Raw genomic sequence first — 17003 nt, 5'->3', positions numbered from 1 at the left:
CTGAAAATCTTAGGAGGCAAGTGGCCCAAATGGGGTCGGGATGGAGGGACAGATTGGGGACACACAGCTTCTGGTCTTGGTTTTCTCCCAGCAGTGCGGGCGGGGTGCTGCAGGGAGCGCCCAGGCAGGCTCCGGGGCCGGGGCGGGGGGCTCACCCAGGCAGGCTGTGGCAGCGGCGTCAGGCGCGTACCCGGCCCAACAGTGGCAGCGGAAGGAGCCGAGGCTGTTGATGCACTCGCCATAGGGGCACAGGTGGTCAAGCACGCGGCACTCGTCCACGTCTGAGGACAGCAGGGCTTGGCTGGGGCTGCCCGCCTCCACAGCCCACCAGCCCTCTCCCGGGAGGCAAGGCCAGCTTCAATTTCCCCTCCCTGCATCCCAGAGCTGGGGGACCACGGACCCTACACTGGGGCTGTGGGTTGGACCTCAGCCAGCAGCACATCCTAACGAAGCTGCTTCTACTGGACACGAGAATGTCTGCAGTGGGGACACACTGACCCCCCCCCCAGCCTCACCAGCAGCACCTCTGCGGGGCACCCCCGTATACAGACATGGCACACAAACACTGCACACCAGTCACACACTCAGACGCTCCTACGGAATCACAGGGACACAGGCACACAGACTCCCCTGGATGGGACACCCGCACGCACAGATGCACTCACACTTGCTCACACACGTCTGCACCCTTGGAGAGGCTTATCAGAATCCTGACCACTTGGACCAGCCCGCTTCTTCTCACCCACCTTCTGGCGTGGACTCCTCACCCAGCCCCCACCCTCACTAGCACATGCATTCATGTGCACACACTCACACGCTGAAGAGCTCACACACAGCACACCAGCTCACACACTCAGCAGCACGGATGCATGCTGGTTAACCAGCCTGCACACACAGGGGATGCACAACAGCTCACACCCTCTCGCGTGCTGGTTAATGAACCCGTGTGCACCAAGAACGGAGAACACACACACACCAGCTCACACTCATCCACTCACTTGCACAGGTGCGGAGCAAGGAACGGGCTCTGGTTCACACCTGCCAGCAGACACGCACACGCGCTGGCTCACACGCTGTAACCGGGGGAGGAGCCCAGACACGCAGCGGTGAACAGACCCCACCCACCCACCTCGGCCATCGGCAGTGTAGCCCGAGCCGTGGGGACACAGCTTCCTGTGGGCAGAAGTGCCGGGCAGGGGACAGAGCTCGCAGCGGGGGCCCCAGGTGCGGCCGCCCCCGCAGCAGCACTCGGCCCTGGTGGCCACCTCAACGCCGCCGGACGGAACCTGGCACACGGCCTGCAGCACCTCGGAGAAGCAGGGTCCCTGGCGGATGTCTGGAGAGAACGGGTGCAGATGGTGGGCAGGAGGAAGGGGCCAAACAGGTCCCTTTTCCCCGCGGCATCTGGCGGTGCCGAGTCTACAGACAGGCTCCCAGCATCTCTGACACCTGCGCGTGTGCACAGGGTGACATCTTCCAAGCTGTGGTCCCCTAGCACTGTGAAACGCCCTCTCAGGATTGGCGCTGGGTTGTGGCAGAAACTGCAGCCCCGACAATGGGAGAGGCACCCCAAGGCTGCAGACTAGGGTGGCTTCTTGAGGGCCAAGGGCAGCACCCCTCTGGCTACAGAGAGAACAGTGGGGACAGCGGGGGGGGGGGACGTCCAGGGAAGTGGGGAGGACAGGCTGGGGACTGGGTGTGACGTGCGGGGAAAGAGGCCACTGGTCACTCCGGGAGGCTGGCCTGGGGGTCTGGGTGGGAGGCAGGGTGCTGCTGAGACAGGGCTCGGGTGGCAAAGATACAGAGCTCATCTTGGGGCAAGCTGCAGCTGCAGGTGACGGAGGGTCCAGGATGCAGCTGAATACACATGCCTGGCCTGATGCTAGGGGTGGAGACTGTGCTCAGAGGGGAGTGTAGAGGGATAGAAGCAGCAGGACTGTGGGGACAGGGACAGACCTGTCACCAAAACAGAGGGTACTAGTGGGTCGCCTGCCAGGTTTAGCCCCCAGGAGGTGGTGGACCCAGGCAGGGCCAGTTCCTGGGTGTGATGTGGACAGGGCAGCAAGGAGATGGTCTCTTTGTCCAGGGACTGAAGGGACAAGGGGAGGAGTGGGGGCGTGCAGTGGACACGTGTGTCTGGATCAGCTCAGTAACCACCTCGGGGAGCTCCTGGGTGGCGGGAGGGCCAGGTGGTGGTGCCACCACACGGTGGGTAGCTGTGTGCCCCGCACCTGTGCCTGGCCACACTCACCGTGGCACTCCGTGAGGCTGGGGCTGGGCTGGAAGCCCTCGTCACAGTCGCACCGGAAGCTGCCCGCCGTGTTGATGCAGCGACCGTTGGCACAGAGGCCGGGCTGTACCCGGCACTCGTCGTCATCTGTGGTGGGAGGGATGAGGCTGGCCGGCGGGGAGGCCAGAGTCCCACGAGCCAGCCTCCACCTCCAGTAGCTTTGAACTCTCCCGTTTACTGGCGGGGTGCGTCCCTGCATCCCTGAAGCCCTCCTGTACCTGTGCAGCCCTCAGCGGAGCCTGGCTGGGGCCGCAGGCCCGGCGGGCAGACGCACGTGAAGGTGCCGATGAGGTTCTTACACAGCATGCCCCGGACGCGGCAGTCCTGATGGCCATCTGCACACTCGTCCACATCTGTGGACCACCATGGACAGATGACACACCATGGCCCAGCTCCAAGCTGGGAGGCCCTGGATCCAACCCTCCGTGGCCTCAGTGGGGCCAGAGTGAGGTCCCTCTGCCAGGTGCCCATTCCTCCCCTACCCACCTGCATCCCCTGCCCACATCAGGGTCTGTGAATCTGTCTGGCCCTCACCATGGTCCCTGGAAACTGCCCCTGAAATAGCCCTTAAGGGACCAAGTCCCAGGTCAGGGACTTGACATGGCAGACATTTGGGACCAGAAAATTCTTGGTGGTGGGAGGCCGCTCTGTGCGCTGCGGGAGACTGTGCAGCACCCCCGGCCGCTTGACGCCTGCGGCACTGCTCCCCACCACCACCCAACTGTGACAAATAAACGTGTCCAGACATTACCACCTGTCCCCCGGGGAGCACAACCGCTGTCCCCACTGTGCTAGCCCACTCAGGGTCTGTCCAGCCACCACTCACAGAACAGCACCCACTGCACCCTCGCTTGCTGCAACTCTGCCCTCACTGTTTGCTCATTCCCACCCTTGGAGGCTCAGATCTTATTTCATTTTCTCTTGGGACTGAGGCGTGGGGAGCCCCAGGGCCCTGTCCATCGCCCACCTGCCTGTGTGGGTCCTACCTCTGCACATGGCCCCATCCTCTCGCAGGGTGTAGCCGGCCGGGCAGGTGCACACGTAGGAGCCCTCAGTGTTGTGGCAGCGAAAGGCACAGAGCAGGGGGTTCAGGGAGCACTCGTCGATGTCTGGGGAGGCCACAGGAGGTGCCAGCTGGATGGGGTCTGCTCGTGGGACCCCTGCTCCCTCTCTCAGGCTGGCCCCCCTCACCCCTGTCGCACCGCCCAGGTCTGGGCAGGCGGGATCGTACCCTCGCAGGTCATCATGGGACCAGGCTCAAAGCCGTCAGCACAGGCACACTCGAAGCCTCCGATGACATTGGTGCAGGTGCCCTCCCCACAGGGGCGCCCGCCGGAGCACTCGTCTGTGTCTGGGGTGGGGGTGGGGGGAGGTCAGAGCCCGCAGAGAGCCCCCATCCTTGATAGCATCCTGTCTGCCTCCCGTTGACGGCCACAGACTGGACAGGGCCAAATCTGGGTCACTTCTAGGGTGGACACAGGGCAGGCATGTGGTATGTGTGCAAGAATGAATGAGTGAGTGAATGACTAAATAAATGAGTAGGCAAGTGAATGAATGAGTAAATGAATAAGTGAATGAGTGACTGAATGACCAAGTGAGTGAATGAATAAGCAAAAGAGAGAACTGGTGAGCGAATAAGAAGAGAAGGCCAAGTGGGTGGGGGAGCGGGACGTGGCTGGGGGGCGGGATGCTGCTGTGGGCAGTGTCTGCCCTCCCCAACTCCATCCTTTCCTGGGAAGCAGGCTGGGGCGGACTGGCCACTCACCCGTGCACCTGAGCCCCGTGAAGTCCAGGCTGTAGCCGAAGGGGCACTCGCAGCGGAAAGAGCCATCAGTGTTGACGCAAAGGCCATTAGTGCAGACGCCAGGGTTCTCTGCACACTCATTCACGTCTGAGGGAGTCACGGGTTGCAGATGTGGTGTGTCTGTCGCGCCCTGGCCACACTCAGAGGCGTGGGGTCGAGGGCCACCCATGGGTCCAGGAGGGAGTAGCAGACTTGGGAACCCAGGATGGAGCCCAGGCAGGGCTGGGCAGGAAAGGAGGACGGTGTGGTGGCCCGGGGGGCTCTCAGCTCATGGGCAAGGGGCTCACCTTCCCGAGAGTCATCTGGACCTGGGACCGCCCCGTGGCCAAAGGGGCACAGCTCCTGAAAGGCAGCTGGACAGCAAGAGGGGAGGGCAGGTGAGGTGCTGGGACCAGGAGCGGCCCCCAGGATGCCCCTGTGTGTAGGGAGGCTGGAGGAAGAACAGAAGAGTGCAGATGGGGGCAGGCAGGCCGGGTCAGGAGAGACTGGACGGGGGCGGGCTCTCACCACTGCCCTCCTGAGGACACAGCTCACAGGGGTCATTCCAGCCCTCGCCAGGCCTCTGGCTGCAACAGCATCGAGTCTTGGTGGTGTTGAAAGCTTTGGGCACCGAGCACTTTCCGGCCTCAAAATGGGTGAAGCAGAAACTCTGCCGCGTGTCTGTGGGGTGATGCCCCAGAGAAACGTTAGAAGGGCCATCAGCAGCGCACACCCGCCTAGCCTGTGCCCAAACCACTCCAATCCTGGTGAATGGGCGGTCCTGACCCTACAAGTGGCCAATCAGAGCACTCCAGAATCACTCCGTGGTGATTGGTTCAGGGATGGACAGGTGACCCACACTGGGCCAATGAGGGTCAGCCCTGGGGCTTTTGCTAAACATCTGGGAATCCCTTCCAGCAACACCCCATGTTCTCCCCACACCCGGGAGAATGGCCAAACCCAGTCACGTCATTCTTGGATCAGAAGCCCCTTCCTGCAGAGACAAGGTGACTCATTCCAGAGAGCCAAAGGACCCCCGACTTCAGACCCCAAATCCTCGTCACTGACCCCCCGTCCTCAGCCTTGGACTCCCACTGGCCTGAGAAGTCCTCAGGCTGGGCCCCTAGAACAGCAAATATTGGTTGAAGTGCCCTGCCCTCTGCCTCGTTGGCCTAACCTGGGAGAGAAGAGGCTGGCTCAGACTGGGTGAGGCTGGCCCAGACCTGACAAAGCCAGCCCAGGTAGGGCAGGGGGGCCCATGCAGAACACCCCAAGCCCAGGGGACCAGGCTGACCTGGACCAGAGGGTCAGAGGCCCCTTGAACTAGGACAACCCCACTGACGCAAAGGGGCGTCTCTGCCCGGTGGGGCCCCTGGAGACCCAAACAAGAGACTGCAGCCCCCTTTCTGGGTGATCCAGTTCTTCCCCACCCCACCTCCCACCTCTTCCCCAACCCCCTACGCTCCCTGGACCCGGACTCACCAAAGCAACGGTGCCCGTTGTCAGACAGGACAAAGCCAGGCGGGCAGAAGCACTGGAAGCTCCCGGGGCTGTTGGTACAGGTGCCAAAGAGGCAGAGGTTGGGCTCCTCCGAGCACTCGTCGATGTCTGGGGTGGCAGGGACACGAGATGAGTAGGGTGTGAGCAGATCCTCCACCAGAGTGAGGTGGCCTTGGCTCCCAGGAGGGACAGATGGAGTGGGGACCCAGCCCAGGAGGGCCCAGAGACTGACACAGGGTGGGGACCCCCTCAACCCCGGGTTCGGGATGAGCCAGAGCACTAGGTGGGGAGTGTGGTGCTGGGTGGGGGTCATGGTCAGGAAAACTTCATCTTTAGAGACTCAGTTTGTACAGAGCTAACCAAGACTGGAGAAATTACACCGGACAGCGTTCACTCACATAGTCCTAGGCTAGCTCAGACAGAACAAAGCAGAGGCGGCCAGGCCGGACTGGCTCCGGTTCGCCCACACAGTACAAGGCTACTCCAAATGGACGGATGGACGAGAGGAGCTCAGCCCAGACTGGTCCTAGACCACCACCCATTGAGTGAGGAGCTCCATGTTTGGGTATGTGAGGGGCCGGGACACCCCACACCCACGCTCATTTTATAGGGTTTGCGAGGAAAGCTGTGGGCTCCAGAGAGGGAGCCCCGAGCCGAGAGAGAACTGAAAACAATAAATAATAGTAAATGGAGCTGCCTTGGGTGCTGGGCTAAGTGCACCTCTTCACTCACCACCACCCAGCCGGCATTCCCATTTTACAGATGGAGAAACAGAGGCCAAGAGGTGCCTTCCTGGCCCCAGAGCTGGGAGGCAAGGCCAGACACTCACCGACACAGCGATCACTCTGCACCTGGAAGCCGGGGGGGCAGATGCAGCGGAAGGAGCCCTCAAGGTTCTGGCAAGTGCCTGGCAGACAGGTTCCTGCAAGGCTGAGGCACTCGTTGGTGTCTGTGGAGAGGAGGAGGAGGAGGGGTCCCAGCACCAGCTGGTGGACTGGGACCAGCCCTTACAGTCACTGTGTGATGGCCAAGGGCCCCCAGATAAGCCCTCCTGGATCAAGAGGAAGAGAGCTGAGACTCAGGAAAGCAGGGTCATCTGAACAAGAATATTCTGGGTCCCGCCGAGGGGTATAGGAGGAGCCAGGTGGTGCCAGGGCAGGAAGGAGCAAGGTTCCTAATCTCGAGCCACGTGCAGAACCCTTTTACGGTTTCTGTGGCATCCATTCAGCACTTCTACTATCCCATAGTTCATAAAACTTCGATTTTTCAAGACAGCTTCATCTTAAACCATAAGCTCTGTGAAAACATGGGTGTGCTGTGCTGGTTTTCTTTCTTTTTATACCTTAAAATAAACGCACGGTTATGAAATGGAACCACGCTCACTCAGAAGTAACAACCGCAGCTGAACCCGGAACGGGGGCTGGAGAGGTGGCTCCCAGGACCGTGGGGAGACTCACCTGCACAGTTCTTCCCGTCACGTGTGAGTTCAAAGCCATCCTGGCAGAGGCAGTGGAAGGAGCCAGCTGTGTTGAGGCACTGGCCGAATCGGCACACCTGCCCCACCATGGTGGTGCATTCATCCACGTCTGCAGAGGGGAGACGGGCCGGCAGGGTCACCCACAGAGCCCAGGGCTCTGAGCCTCTCTTCCACTTCAGTTCACAACAAAGCTGAGTTGACGGCGGTGACTTCAACTTATTAAGCACTCATATGCCAGCTGTGTATTAACCCTCCAACTAGCCTATGAAGCAGACACCAATATTTTCTAACGTGAGCATTATAATGCTATATAAATTTGCCTAGAGGTACTACCTTAGCTGCACCCCCACAAATTTTGTTATGTTGTATTTTCATTTTCAAAATATTTTCTAATTTCCCTAATAACATTTTCTTTTACCTATGGACCCTTTAGGAATATTGTTTAATTTCCAAATACTTGGGGATTTTCTGGATATCTTTCTGTGACTGATTTCTAGTTTAATTTCCTTACATTCTGATGACCTACTTTGTGTGACCTCAATTTTTAAAAATTTGTTGCTTGTTTTTTTTGGCCCAGAATATGATCTCTTCGGATAAATGTCCATGTGCAGTTGAGTAGAATGTGTGTTCTGGAATGTTCCATAAATATCACTCAGGCCTAGGTGGTTCACAGTGTTGTTCAGGGCTTCTATATTCTTACTGATCTTCTATTTGTCCCCTCTTTTACTGAGGGAGGAGTGTTGAAGTCTCTCACTGTAATTGTGGGTTTGTTTATTTCTTTGTCACTTCTGTCCATTTTTACTGTGTGTTTTGAAGCTCTATTGTTAGCTGCGTATGCATTGATGATTGTTGTGTCTTCTCAGAGAACTGACTCCTTAATCAATATATATATATCTTTGGTAATATTCCTTGTTCAGAAGTCAATTTGGTCTGACATTAAGATAGGTAGGTACTGTTATTAATATCCTTTTAACAGAAGAGGAAACTGGAGCACAGAGAGGCAAATGACTTGCCAAGGGTCACACAGCTGGCAGGTGGCAGAGCTGGGATTGGAATTCATGCCATCTCACCTTGGAATCCACACTTTTAACCACTGCACTACAACTACCAGCATCATGCCACCCAGGTCTTGCCTTCATGCTTCACCTTCCTCACTGTATTGTCCACCTGCCTCTTATCAACATGAGTGTAAGCTCTAGCAAGGGACCCCTGACTCTTGATGATTGAAGGGGTTTGGAGAACTCTGTGGTTAACTCGTTTTCAGTCCCCTGAGGTTGTTTTTCTGAAGGCATTTCTGAGGCGAGAGCCTGTATTTCAGAGGGGTGCCCTCTAGCCAAGAACCCACTTTTCAGTCGGGGTATACTGAGGCTGACCCACCAGCCTGGGCAGCTCACCCACGCAATCTCCGTTGTGTGTCACCATGAAGCCGGGGAAACAGAGGCAGCTGTAGGAGCCAACGATGTTCTTGCAGGTCCCGTTTCCACATGGCTGCCGGTCACACTCGTCGATGTCTGCTGGAGCAAAGCCCCTGGTCCCCTCCCAGCTCACTCAAGGCATCAGGCAGCTTGGGGAGTGAGGGCCTGCTGGACCCAGCCCACCTCCCCTGCACCTAGCCCTGTCCAGGTGGATGGGAAGTGATAGCTGGAAAGTATCCGTGGTACCTTTTATTGCTTCTGTTTTACAGATGGGAGAACTGAGGTGCAGGGAGGCGAGTAGGTCATTTACCTAAGGTCTTAGGTGTCAGGACTCACACCCGTGAGTCTATGAGCCAGGATGGACCAATCCCACCCCTGGGAGGTGTAGACCTGTGGCGCCTAGCCCTTGGCAGCCTGGGCCTCAAGGAGGGAGCAGGAGGGGGCTCTCACCCATGCACAGGGTCCGGTCTGCTGAGGCCCGGAAGCCACGGTGACACAGGCACATGTAGCTGCTCACCGTGTCCACACAGTCACCGTGGCTACAGACGTTTGGGATCTCCTGACACTCATTCCGTCCTGGGGGGGAAGGCAGGCACTGTGATGTCCCCGGACTCCCACCCCTCAGTATGTCCTGAGCCCTTGCCTGCTGGACCCTGCCTGGAAGCCCCCCATTCTAGCTGCTGCCAGCACCACGCTCAGCCCTCACAAGGCCCCATCAACAGGTGCTCTTGGCACCCCCACCCCGTCGTACAGCCAAGGAGAAAAGCTGGGAGGGAGCTGTGCCCTGCCCAGAAGTGACAGGGGTAGGCAGAGTCTGGCTCTGTCCCACATCCCATTGCCTCCCCTCCCTACTGGGGCCCCTCTTACCCACGCAAGCCCCGCCTGGCGACAGCTTATACCCCTGGGCGCACGTGCAGCGGTAGCTGCCGGGGATGTTGACGCAGTCGGCGTTCTGCTGGCAGGGGTTCTCCCCGCTGGCACACTCGTCCACGTCTGGGGAGTACAGCCAGCAGGGTGGGGGTGAAGGAGAATCTTCCCAGCCAGAATCAACCCCCAAGTCCAGCCTCCTCCCCCCTGACCCCCGCCCACCTCCCCCACCCCTCCCCTCCCCCACTTGAGCAAGTGGTCTCTCCGGAAGCAACCCGAACCAGAGTCACGGGGGTTATGTGGGATGGAGGCTCTCGGAAAGGAATCAGCCCCATACAGAGGGGGAAACTGAGGTTCGTGGAGTTTAAATGACTTGCCCAGAGAGCAAAGGGTGGCAGGGGGACGAGCATCCCACCCGGGGCTGGGGACGCAGGGGGAGGGCACCTTTGCAGACCAGCAGCACGCGGTCGTAGCGGAAGCCCGTGGGGCACTCGCAGCGGAAGCTCCCAATCTGGTTGATGCAGACACCATTGGCACAGATGGCAGGGATCTCCCCACATTCGTCGATGTCTGGGGAGGGCGTCAGCCATCAGAGGCAGCCCCGTCCCTGGCAACGTCTGGGGACCCTGACCTAAGGGACCACGCAGTCTGCGAGATGTGGCTACAAACCAGCAGACGCTCGAAAAACCCTGCTGTGGCCAAAGAATATCTGCTTACACCAGAAAGAGATGGGGATGTGGGAGGGGAGGCAGGGGGAGAAAGCATCTTTCTATCAACAAAGTACACATTTGCTCCGACCCAGCAAGCCTGCTTCATGGGGTCTCCGAAAATGAAGCAGCCCCATGTGTGCCCGGGAAGTTGCATAGGAGGAGCTGTGCTGACAGTTAGCAAGAAACTGGAAACATCAGAGGAGGAACAGATGACAAAAAGTGGCCAATCCAATCAAGGGAATATGATTCAGCCTGAAAAAAGTGTGAAGCACTAACACACGCTACAACGTGGATGGAGCTTGAAAACATGATGCTCAGCGAGAGAAGCCAGTCTCCGAAGGACAAACACTGGATGATTCCACTTACGTGAAATGTCCAGAATGGGCAAATCCAAAGAGTTGGAAGGCAGAACAGTGGTGGCTGGGGTTTAGCCGGGGGCGGGGGGAGACAGAATGGGGAGTGACTGTTCACGGTTCCTTTCTGTGCGATGAAAATGTTCTAAACCTAAACTGAAGTGATGGGGCACAAGTCTGAACATACGCCAACCCATGGGACTGTAAATGTTAGATGGGTGAAGTACATGGTGTGTGAATTTTATGTCAATAAAACTGTTGTGTCTATAAAAAAGCCTATGTGCCCCTCCATGGGGGACTGGTTTATGACCCGGGATGTGTCCACACGTGGCACCTGCAAAGCAGGGCAAAGAGGGAGGCAGGGCTGCACGTAGCAGCGCGGCCAGTTCTTCTCGGCCCTTTGCTGGGGGAAAAAAGCAGGTTGCAGGGCATCATGGAGTCTTAGGTCAAGCTCCCTAGACAACAATGTCATATACTTTCAGTGAGTGACCTCTGTGTGTTAAAATGCATAAAGGAAGAACTAGAAAGAACTATTCCAGGTATAAAGCATTGGAACCTTGGGAGAGTGAGAAGGGGACTTAGATTTGAGGGGGTGACTGGAGGAGAAGCAGATTTTTTTTTAATTTCAAGGGTTTTTAAGAAAAAAATTTTCTCTCTCTTTTTTTTTTTTCATTTTATTTTGGCTTTTTTATTTTTGGGGGCTAGGTAGTTAGGTTTGTTTGTTTGTTTTTGTTAGTGGAAGCACTGGGGATTGAACCCAGGACCTCGTGCATGCTCAGCATGTGCTGTACCACTGAGCTAGACCCTCCTCCCTGAGGAAGCAGATCTTATCTACTCCGTTCCAACTGCTGAAAATAAGAATGCATCTGTGGGATAAACACACTTGAAAATGGGATTCATCAATTAAACACCACACAGCTGAAATTTGGTATGCACATATTAAATTGTTAAAAAAAAAAACTCATTTAACTTGAAAAGGGAGTGTTCCGGCCCACCCTGCAACATGAGTAAACCTTGAGGACACTGTGCTAAGTGAAATAAAGTAGACACGAAAGGATAAATACCATATGATTCTGCTTCTCTGAGGTCCCTAGAACAGCCAGATCCCTAGAGACAGAAAGTAGGGCGAGGGTTCCTCGGGGCTGGGAGGCGGGCAGGGAGCTAGTGCTGAATGGGGACAGAGTTTCAGCTGGGGAAGATGAAAAGTCATGGAGGTGGATGGTGGCGATGGTTGCACAACAGCAGGAATGTGGCAGGGAGGGTAGAGCTCAGTGGTAGAGGTCCTGGGTTCAATCCCCAGTACCTCCATTAAGAAATAAATAAACCTAATTACCTCTCCCCACCCAAAATTCTTTTTAAATACTAATGTACTTAATGTCACTGAACTGGACACTTAAGACTGGTTAAAATGGTAAATTTTATGTTATGTGTTTTTTATCAGAGTTTTTTTAAACGAGTTAACAATTTCATAAAAATACTCCCATTGCATTTTTTAAAGGGGAAGTGTTCGCGGGGCAGAACTCCTGGCCTGGGGAGTTGGAAGAGTGAGGGTGAGAGGTAGGGGAGGGTGGAAGAGAAAGAGCTGTTGGGGAGGGGAAGAGAGGGGTCAAGGCTCTGGGGACAGAGGGGCCTGGGGCTACAGGTAGGAAGGCAGGGGTCACTCACCAACAGGCTTCCCTGTGTGGATGTCAATGACAAAGCCAGGAACCTGGTTTCCACACAGGATCTGGTAATCCACTGGGCAAAAGAGAACAGGGGAGGCGGTGCTGGGGCTGCAGCCTCCTGGAGGGCACCTCCTCTTCTTTCTTATCACCTCGTCCATCCCTGTCACCCAGTGCTCACCTGGCCTCTGATAACTAGTCTCTCTCCCTCCCTCCACTCTGACCAGTTGGCTGGTTACAGGCGCCATTCGCCTCTGCAGTGGGATCTTCTAACACGTGGCCAAGACCTCCCTCATCTCCTCCCCTCTTCCCTGGGTATGTCGCCAGCCATGCTCCATTGTCCTCACCACACAATGCATAGTCTTCAGTTTGGACCTCAAGACCTTCACCCTCAGCCCCACCTTTCCTCCAACAGTAACCCCTGCCCTCCTGTTACACTGATTTCATTACATGTCTGGATATGTCCCGCCTTGTCATGCTATCAGAACTTTGCACATGCTGTTCCCTTTGCTGTTCCCTGGCATAGTCCACTTCAACCTTGAGGACTCAGGGCAGCCCACCACTCTGGCCCTGGACAGCTGATGATGCCATTCTTTGGCACCCCGTGGCAATTCACTTTCTAATTATATCTGACCGATGACACCAAGATGCTGCTTGCCCGATGTCAATCCCCAAGTGAGTGGGTGTCCCTGGACTCATCTGACACAAATGGTCAGACGTTTGGGCAGTGCCACCTTTTCCCAGGTCCCTGCCCTGCTGCTCACTCACTCTTCTGCCTACATCGTGATGAGAACAGACCAATCTCAGTCTGGTGGAATTCTGCCTCATCATATTCTACCTGCCCCTCAAACTCAGGTGCACAAGATTCACGCAGGTACTTAAGTTCCAGTACATGATTTGTGGGTGACATTGGATCTGTCTTGACAATCTCATGACCAGACTTGGCTGTCTGCAGCTTCCTCTGAGACTTCACGGCTTAGGTCTACCTTATTCTTGCTTCCTAGAACCCAGAACAGGGCTTGGCCCTCAGAGATGCCCAATAATGACCTTTCCCCATTGCACTGCACTGGGTTGAACAATGACCCCCACCCCTCAAAGTTTATGGTCACTCAGGCCCTCTGAACATGACCTTTTTTGGAAATAGGGTCTTTGCAGATGTAATCAAGTTAAGATGATGTCATCCTGGATCACAGTAGACCCTAAATGCAATGACTGGCGTCCTTATAAGAAAAAGGAGAGATGTGCGCAGATGCAGGAGAAGCCACGAGATGAAGGCGGAGATGGGGGTGATGCAGGTACAAGCCAAGTAACACCAAAGAATGCCTGGAGCACCAGAAGCTGGGCAAGGCAAGGAAGAATTCTACAGCCTCTGGAGCGTGGACCTGCCCCCCACCTTGATTCCTGACTTCTAGCTTCCACAACTGCGAGAAAACACAGTTTTGGGGGGTTTTTTAGCCACCAAGTTTGGAGTAATTTGTTGCCACAACCCTAGTAACCAATTGCCTTATAGCTCAGACTGCTATAAGGAAATACCATAGACTGGCTGGCTTAAGTAACAAACATTTCTTTCCCTCAGTTCTGCAGGCTGGGAAGTCCAAGGTCAAGGCGCCAGCAGATCTGGTGTCTGGTGAGAACTCTTGCTGGTTTACAGATGGCTGTCTCCTCTCTATGTCTTCACATAGTGAAGAGAGAGCACCTCTGGTGTGTCTCTTCTTCTAAGGGCACTAATCCCGTTCAGAGGGCTCCACCTTCGTGACCTAATTAACCCCCAAGGGCTCTACCTCCAAGCACCATCACTGTGAGGACTGGGGCTTCAACATAGGAATTTGGGGAGGACACAACATTCAGTGCATAGCGCTAATACACTTGTAATCGCCCACTTGCCCCCTCTAGTCATTGCCTCATTCCTGCAGCTCTTTCATTTTTTTTTTAATTGAAGTCTAGTTGATTTATTATTTACAGTTTCAGGTGTACAGCAAAATGACTTGGTTATATACTCCTTAGCATTATAGTTTATTACAAGACATAGAATATAGTTCCCTGCGCTATCCAGTAAATCCTTGCTGTTTCTCTGCAGTTTTTCCTGGTATCTGGGCTGCTGCTTATTCTAATAGGCCTCTTCCCAACTGCCAAAACCACCTCCTGCTCAGTCCTATTCCAGGACTTTGCACGTGCTGTTCCCTGGCTGGAACGCTCTTTTTCATCCTGACTGACGTTTCTGCAATCCCCGCTGTGAGCCTCCCTGGGCCTGCCCCTCCCCCAGCTCGTGGGGCCCCTGGTGCTTCTGACCAGTGTGCTGCGCTCCCTGGCGCCAGGCACTCGCTGACCACCTCCCTGCCACCAAATAGTCTGTGAGTCTTCAAGGACCTTTCCTAAAAATGAGAGCCTCATTGATCCATCCTGAATTCCTCAAGGCTGTGAAATGAAAGGGTGCCTCGGACGCCTTGTCCCTCTTAAAAGAGTTGATTTTTCCACGCACTGATTGGGAGGGAGCTTCAACTCTTCAGCTCTCACCAAGACAACGGAGACCCATCTGGGAGCCCTAAGTGTGCCTTGTCTCCTTAAACACTGCACTGAAAAGGGCCAAGCTAGCAGGGGAGGGTATAGCTCAAGTGGTAAAGTGCATGTTTAGCATGCATGAGGTCCTGGGTTCAATCCCCAGTCCTTCCATTAAATAAATAAATAAACAAACAAACAAACCTAATTAATATCCTCCCCCCATAAAAAAAATGAAAAGGAAAAAAAAAAAGGACCAAGCAGGAATGAAAGCAGGGGAGGGGCACTCACGGCTGGTGGGAGTTGGGCAGGCCTCACAGGGTCTATTCCAGGCCTGGCCAATGTTGTAGGAACAGCAGCACATCTTCCGGGTCACGTTAAAGGCCAGCTCATTCCGACATGTGCCGTTATAGTGCCGGAAGCAGATGCTCTTTCTCATGTCTGCGGTTGGGTTGGGGAGAAGAAGGTAGATAAGAGACGCCCAAGCCAGAGGGGGAGAGTCAGACAGATCGGAACTTATTCACCAATCCATTTGAAAATTACTGGCTTGATTTTGCTCCCCCAACACCCATGAGGGTCCCAACGCACATGTTAGCCTTTCTTGCCCAGTGCACAACCTGGACAACCATTCATGGCAGTTCGGAGCCCCTAAGCCCTGCAGTCCCGTTCACTGCTGCATACCAGCATCTCAGATACACACTTGCTCTCCCTCTCTCCTCCCATAAACATGCCTCTCCACACCTTTCTAAGGCTTGGAGACTCCCCGAAGTCCCTCCCACTCTCAAGTGCTTTTTCCACAACTGCTGGTCTCCCCAGTCAGCACACTTCATACCCATGCAGTTGTTGCCGCCGTTGACTTGCAAGTACTCCGCGGGGCAGACACAAGTATAGTTGCCCAGAGTGTTGTAGCAGGTACCAGGGCCACAGATGCCCGAGTGTACAGAGCACTCGTCGATATCTGCAGGGGAGGGCAGAGCAGCATCCAGGAACTGTCTGGATAACTCCCCACCCCAGGTCTGGCAGAGCCACTTCTCTATGTGCTTGAGTTTAATTTCAAGATTAACTTAAAACACACAGACATTTTAGTGACATGAAAATACCCGATATGGTGCTAGGTGGGGGAAAAGTTTACTATGATCCCACTTCTACTAAGAAAAATATGACCTGAGCCTGCGAATTAATTATATTATCACCAAGAGTGGGGCAACCATGGGCTTCCTAATGTGATGCAATGGGGAGCAAGGGCCCCATGAATACAATACTCTTGGGGAAAAAAACGTTGATTCTCAATCTAATCAGTTCTCTAGTCTGGAGGCAGCAAGCTTTTCCTGTAAATGGCAAATAATAATGACTTTTTCAGTTTTGCAAGCCAAACCATGGTCTCCAACAAGCTATTCACTCTGCCTGTCTTGCAGTGTAAAGGCAGCCGGCCACAGACAATGGGTAAACAAATTCGCATGCTGTGCTCCAAAAACACTTGATTCAGGGCCACTGAAATGTCAATGTCATACAATTTGCATGTGGCACAAAATCTTCTTCTTCTTTTTTTTCTCAATAATTTAAAAAAATGTAAAAAAGCATTCTTAGCGATGGGCTGTAAAAACAGGTGGTAGAATATTAGCATGCTAGGAGTGATGTCTCCAAAAATGGCAGAGCAGGGAACGCCAGAGCTCTGTTCCTTCACAAAACCAACTACTGAGCTGGGCGAAAATTGACAAAAGTCGATTTTTGCAGAACTCTGGAATCTAGTCAGAAACAGGGAATCTGCTATGGGGTATCCCAAGGAACCCACCAAGTGAAAACTATTAGAGCTAATAAATGAGGTCAGCATAACTGCAGAACACAAGATCAACACACCGACCTAGAAATTTCAGTTGTATTTCTATATGGTACCAACGAGCAACTGAAAAGGAAATTAACAAAATGATTCCGCTTGTAATAGCATCCAAAAGATGAAATACTTAAGATTCAACCCAAGAGGTGAAACACTTGTACATGCATCAGTCTATCCACCCATCCTTCCTTCCATCTGTCCATCCCTTATCCACCATCTACCCATCCATCCATTCCCCATGCATTCATTATCCTACTTTCCTTCCTTTTTTTCCTCCTTCCAAGCTTCATCCACCAACTCATCTACTATCCATTCATTCATCCATCTACTCACTTACCTACCCACCCCTCCGGCCACTCATTTATTTTTCCATCCATTGACCCATTTGCTTATTCACCCATCCATTCTGGGTGGGAAGGAGGCTGGAGGTCAGGCAACGGGGAGGAGGAGGCAGCAGAGCGGAGGATAGGTCGGGGCATTCCAGGGAAGCTTCCCAACCCTTTCAGTGGGTCCCAGGCAGCAGGCAGGTGAGCAGACTCTGGAGAGCATTTCAGGCCCCCATATCTGAAGGTGGGGTGAGGCTGGGCAGGAAGGCAGGGAGGGAAGGATTGGCCCAA

The 17003-nt window shown here is 54.5% G+C and overlaps 1 protein-coding gene across 1 annotated transcript in view; it reads right to left on the bottom strand.

The window, feature by feature from the left end:
• The window catches only part of FBN3 (fibrillin 3), a 54633-nt gene that overhangs the window by 8636 nt on the left and 28994 nt on the right, over window positions 1–17003 (bottom strand). The window contains exons 41-59 of the mRNA XM_072947799.1: window positions 15385–15510; window positions 14844–14993; window positions 12061–12132; window positions 9777–9902; window positions 9333–9458; window positions 8916–9041; window positions 8445–8561; window positions 7031–7159; window positions 6403–6522; window positions 5556–5681; window positions 4602–4754; window positions 4382–4447; window positions 4056–4181; window positions 3522–3641; window positions 3277–3399; window positions 2509–2643; window positions 2252–2377; window positions 1130–1336; window positions 156–281 (exon numbers count right to left, since the gene is read on the bottom strand). Of these exons, the coding sequence (XP_072803900.1) occupies window positions 156–281; window positions 1130–1336; window positions 2252–2377; window positions 2509–2643; window positions 3277–3399; window positions 3522–3641; window positions 4056–4181; window positions 4382–4447; window positions 4602–4754; window positions 5556–5681; window positions 6403–6522; window positions 7031–7159; window positions 8445–8561; window positions 8916–9041; window positions 9333–9458; window positions 9777–9902; window positions 12061–12132; window positions 14844–14993; window positions 15385–15510 (2400 nt within the window). The remainder of the gene's footprint in view (window positions 1–155; window positions 282–1129; window positions 1337–2251; window positions 2378–2508; window positions 2644–3276; window positions 3400–3521; window positions 3642–4055; window positions 4182–4381; window positions 4448–4601; window positions 4755–5555; window positions 5682–6402; window positions 6523–7030; window positions 7160–8444; window positions 8562–8915; window positions 9042–9332; window positions 9459–9776; window positions 9903–12060; window positions 12133–14843; window positions 14994–15384; window positions 15511–17003) is intronic.

Source organism: Vicugna pacos, chromosome 22 (assembly GCF_048564905.1).
Source record: "Vicugna pacos chromosome 22, VicPac4, whole genome shotgun sequence".
Taxonomy (NCBI): Eukaryota; Metazoa; Chordata; class Mammalia; order Artiodactyla; family Camelidae; genus Vicugna; species Vicugna pacos.
The sequence above is the reverse complement of the archived record's forward strand: the minus strand, read 5'-3'. Positions and strand labels throughout refer to the sequence as shown.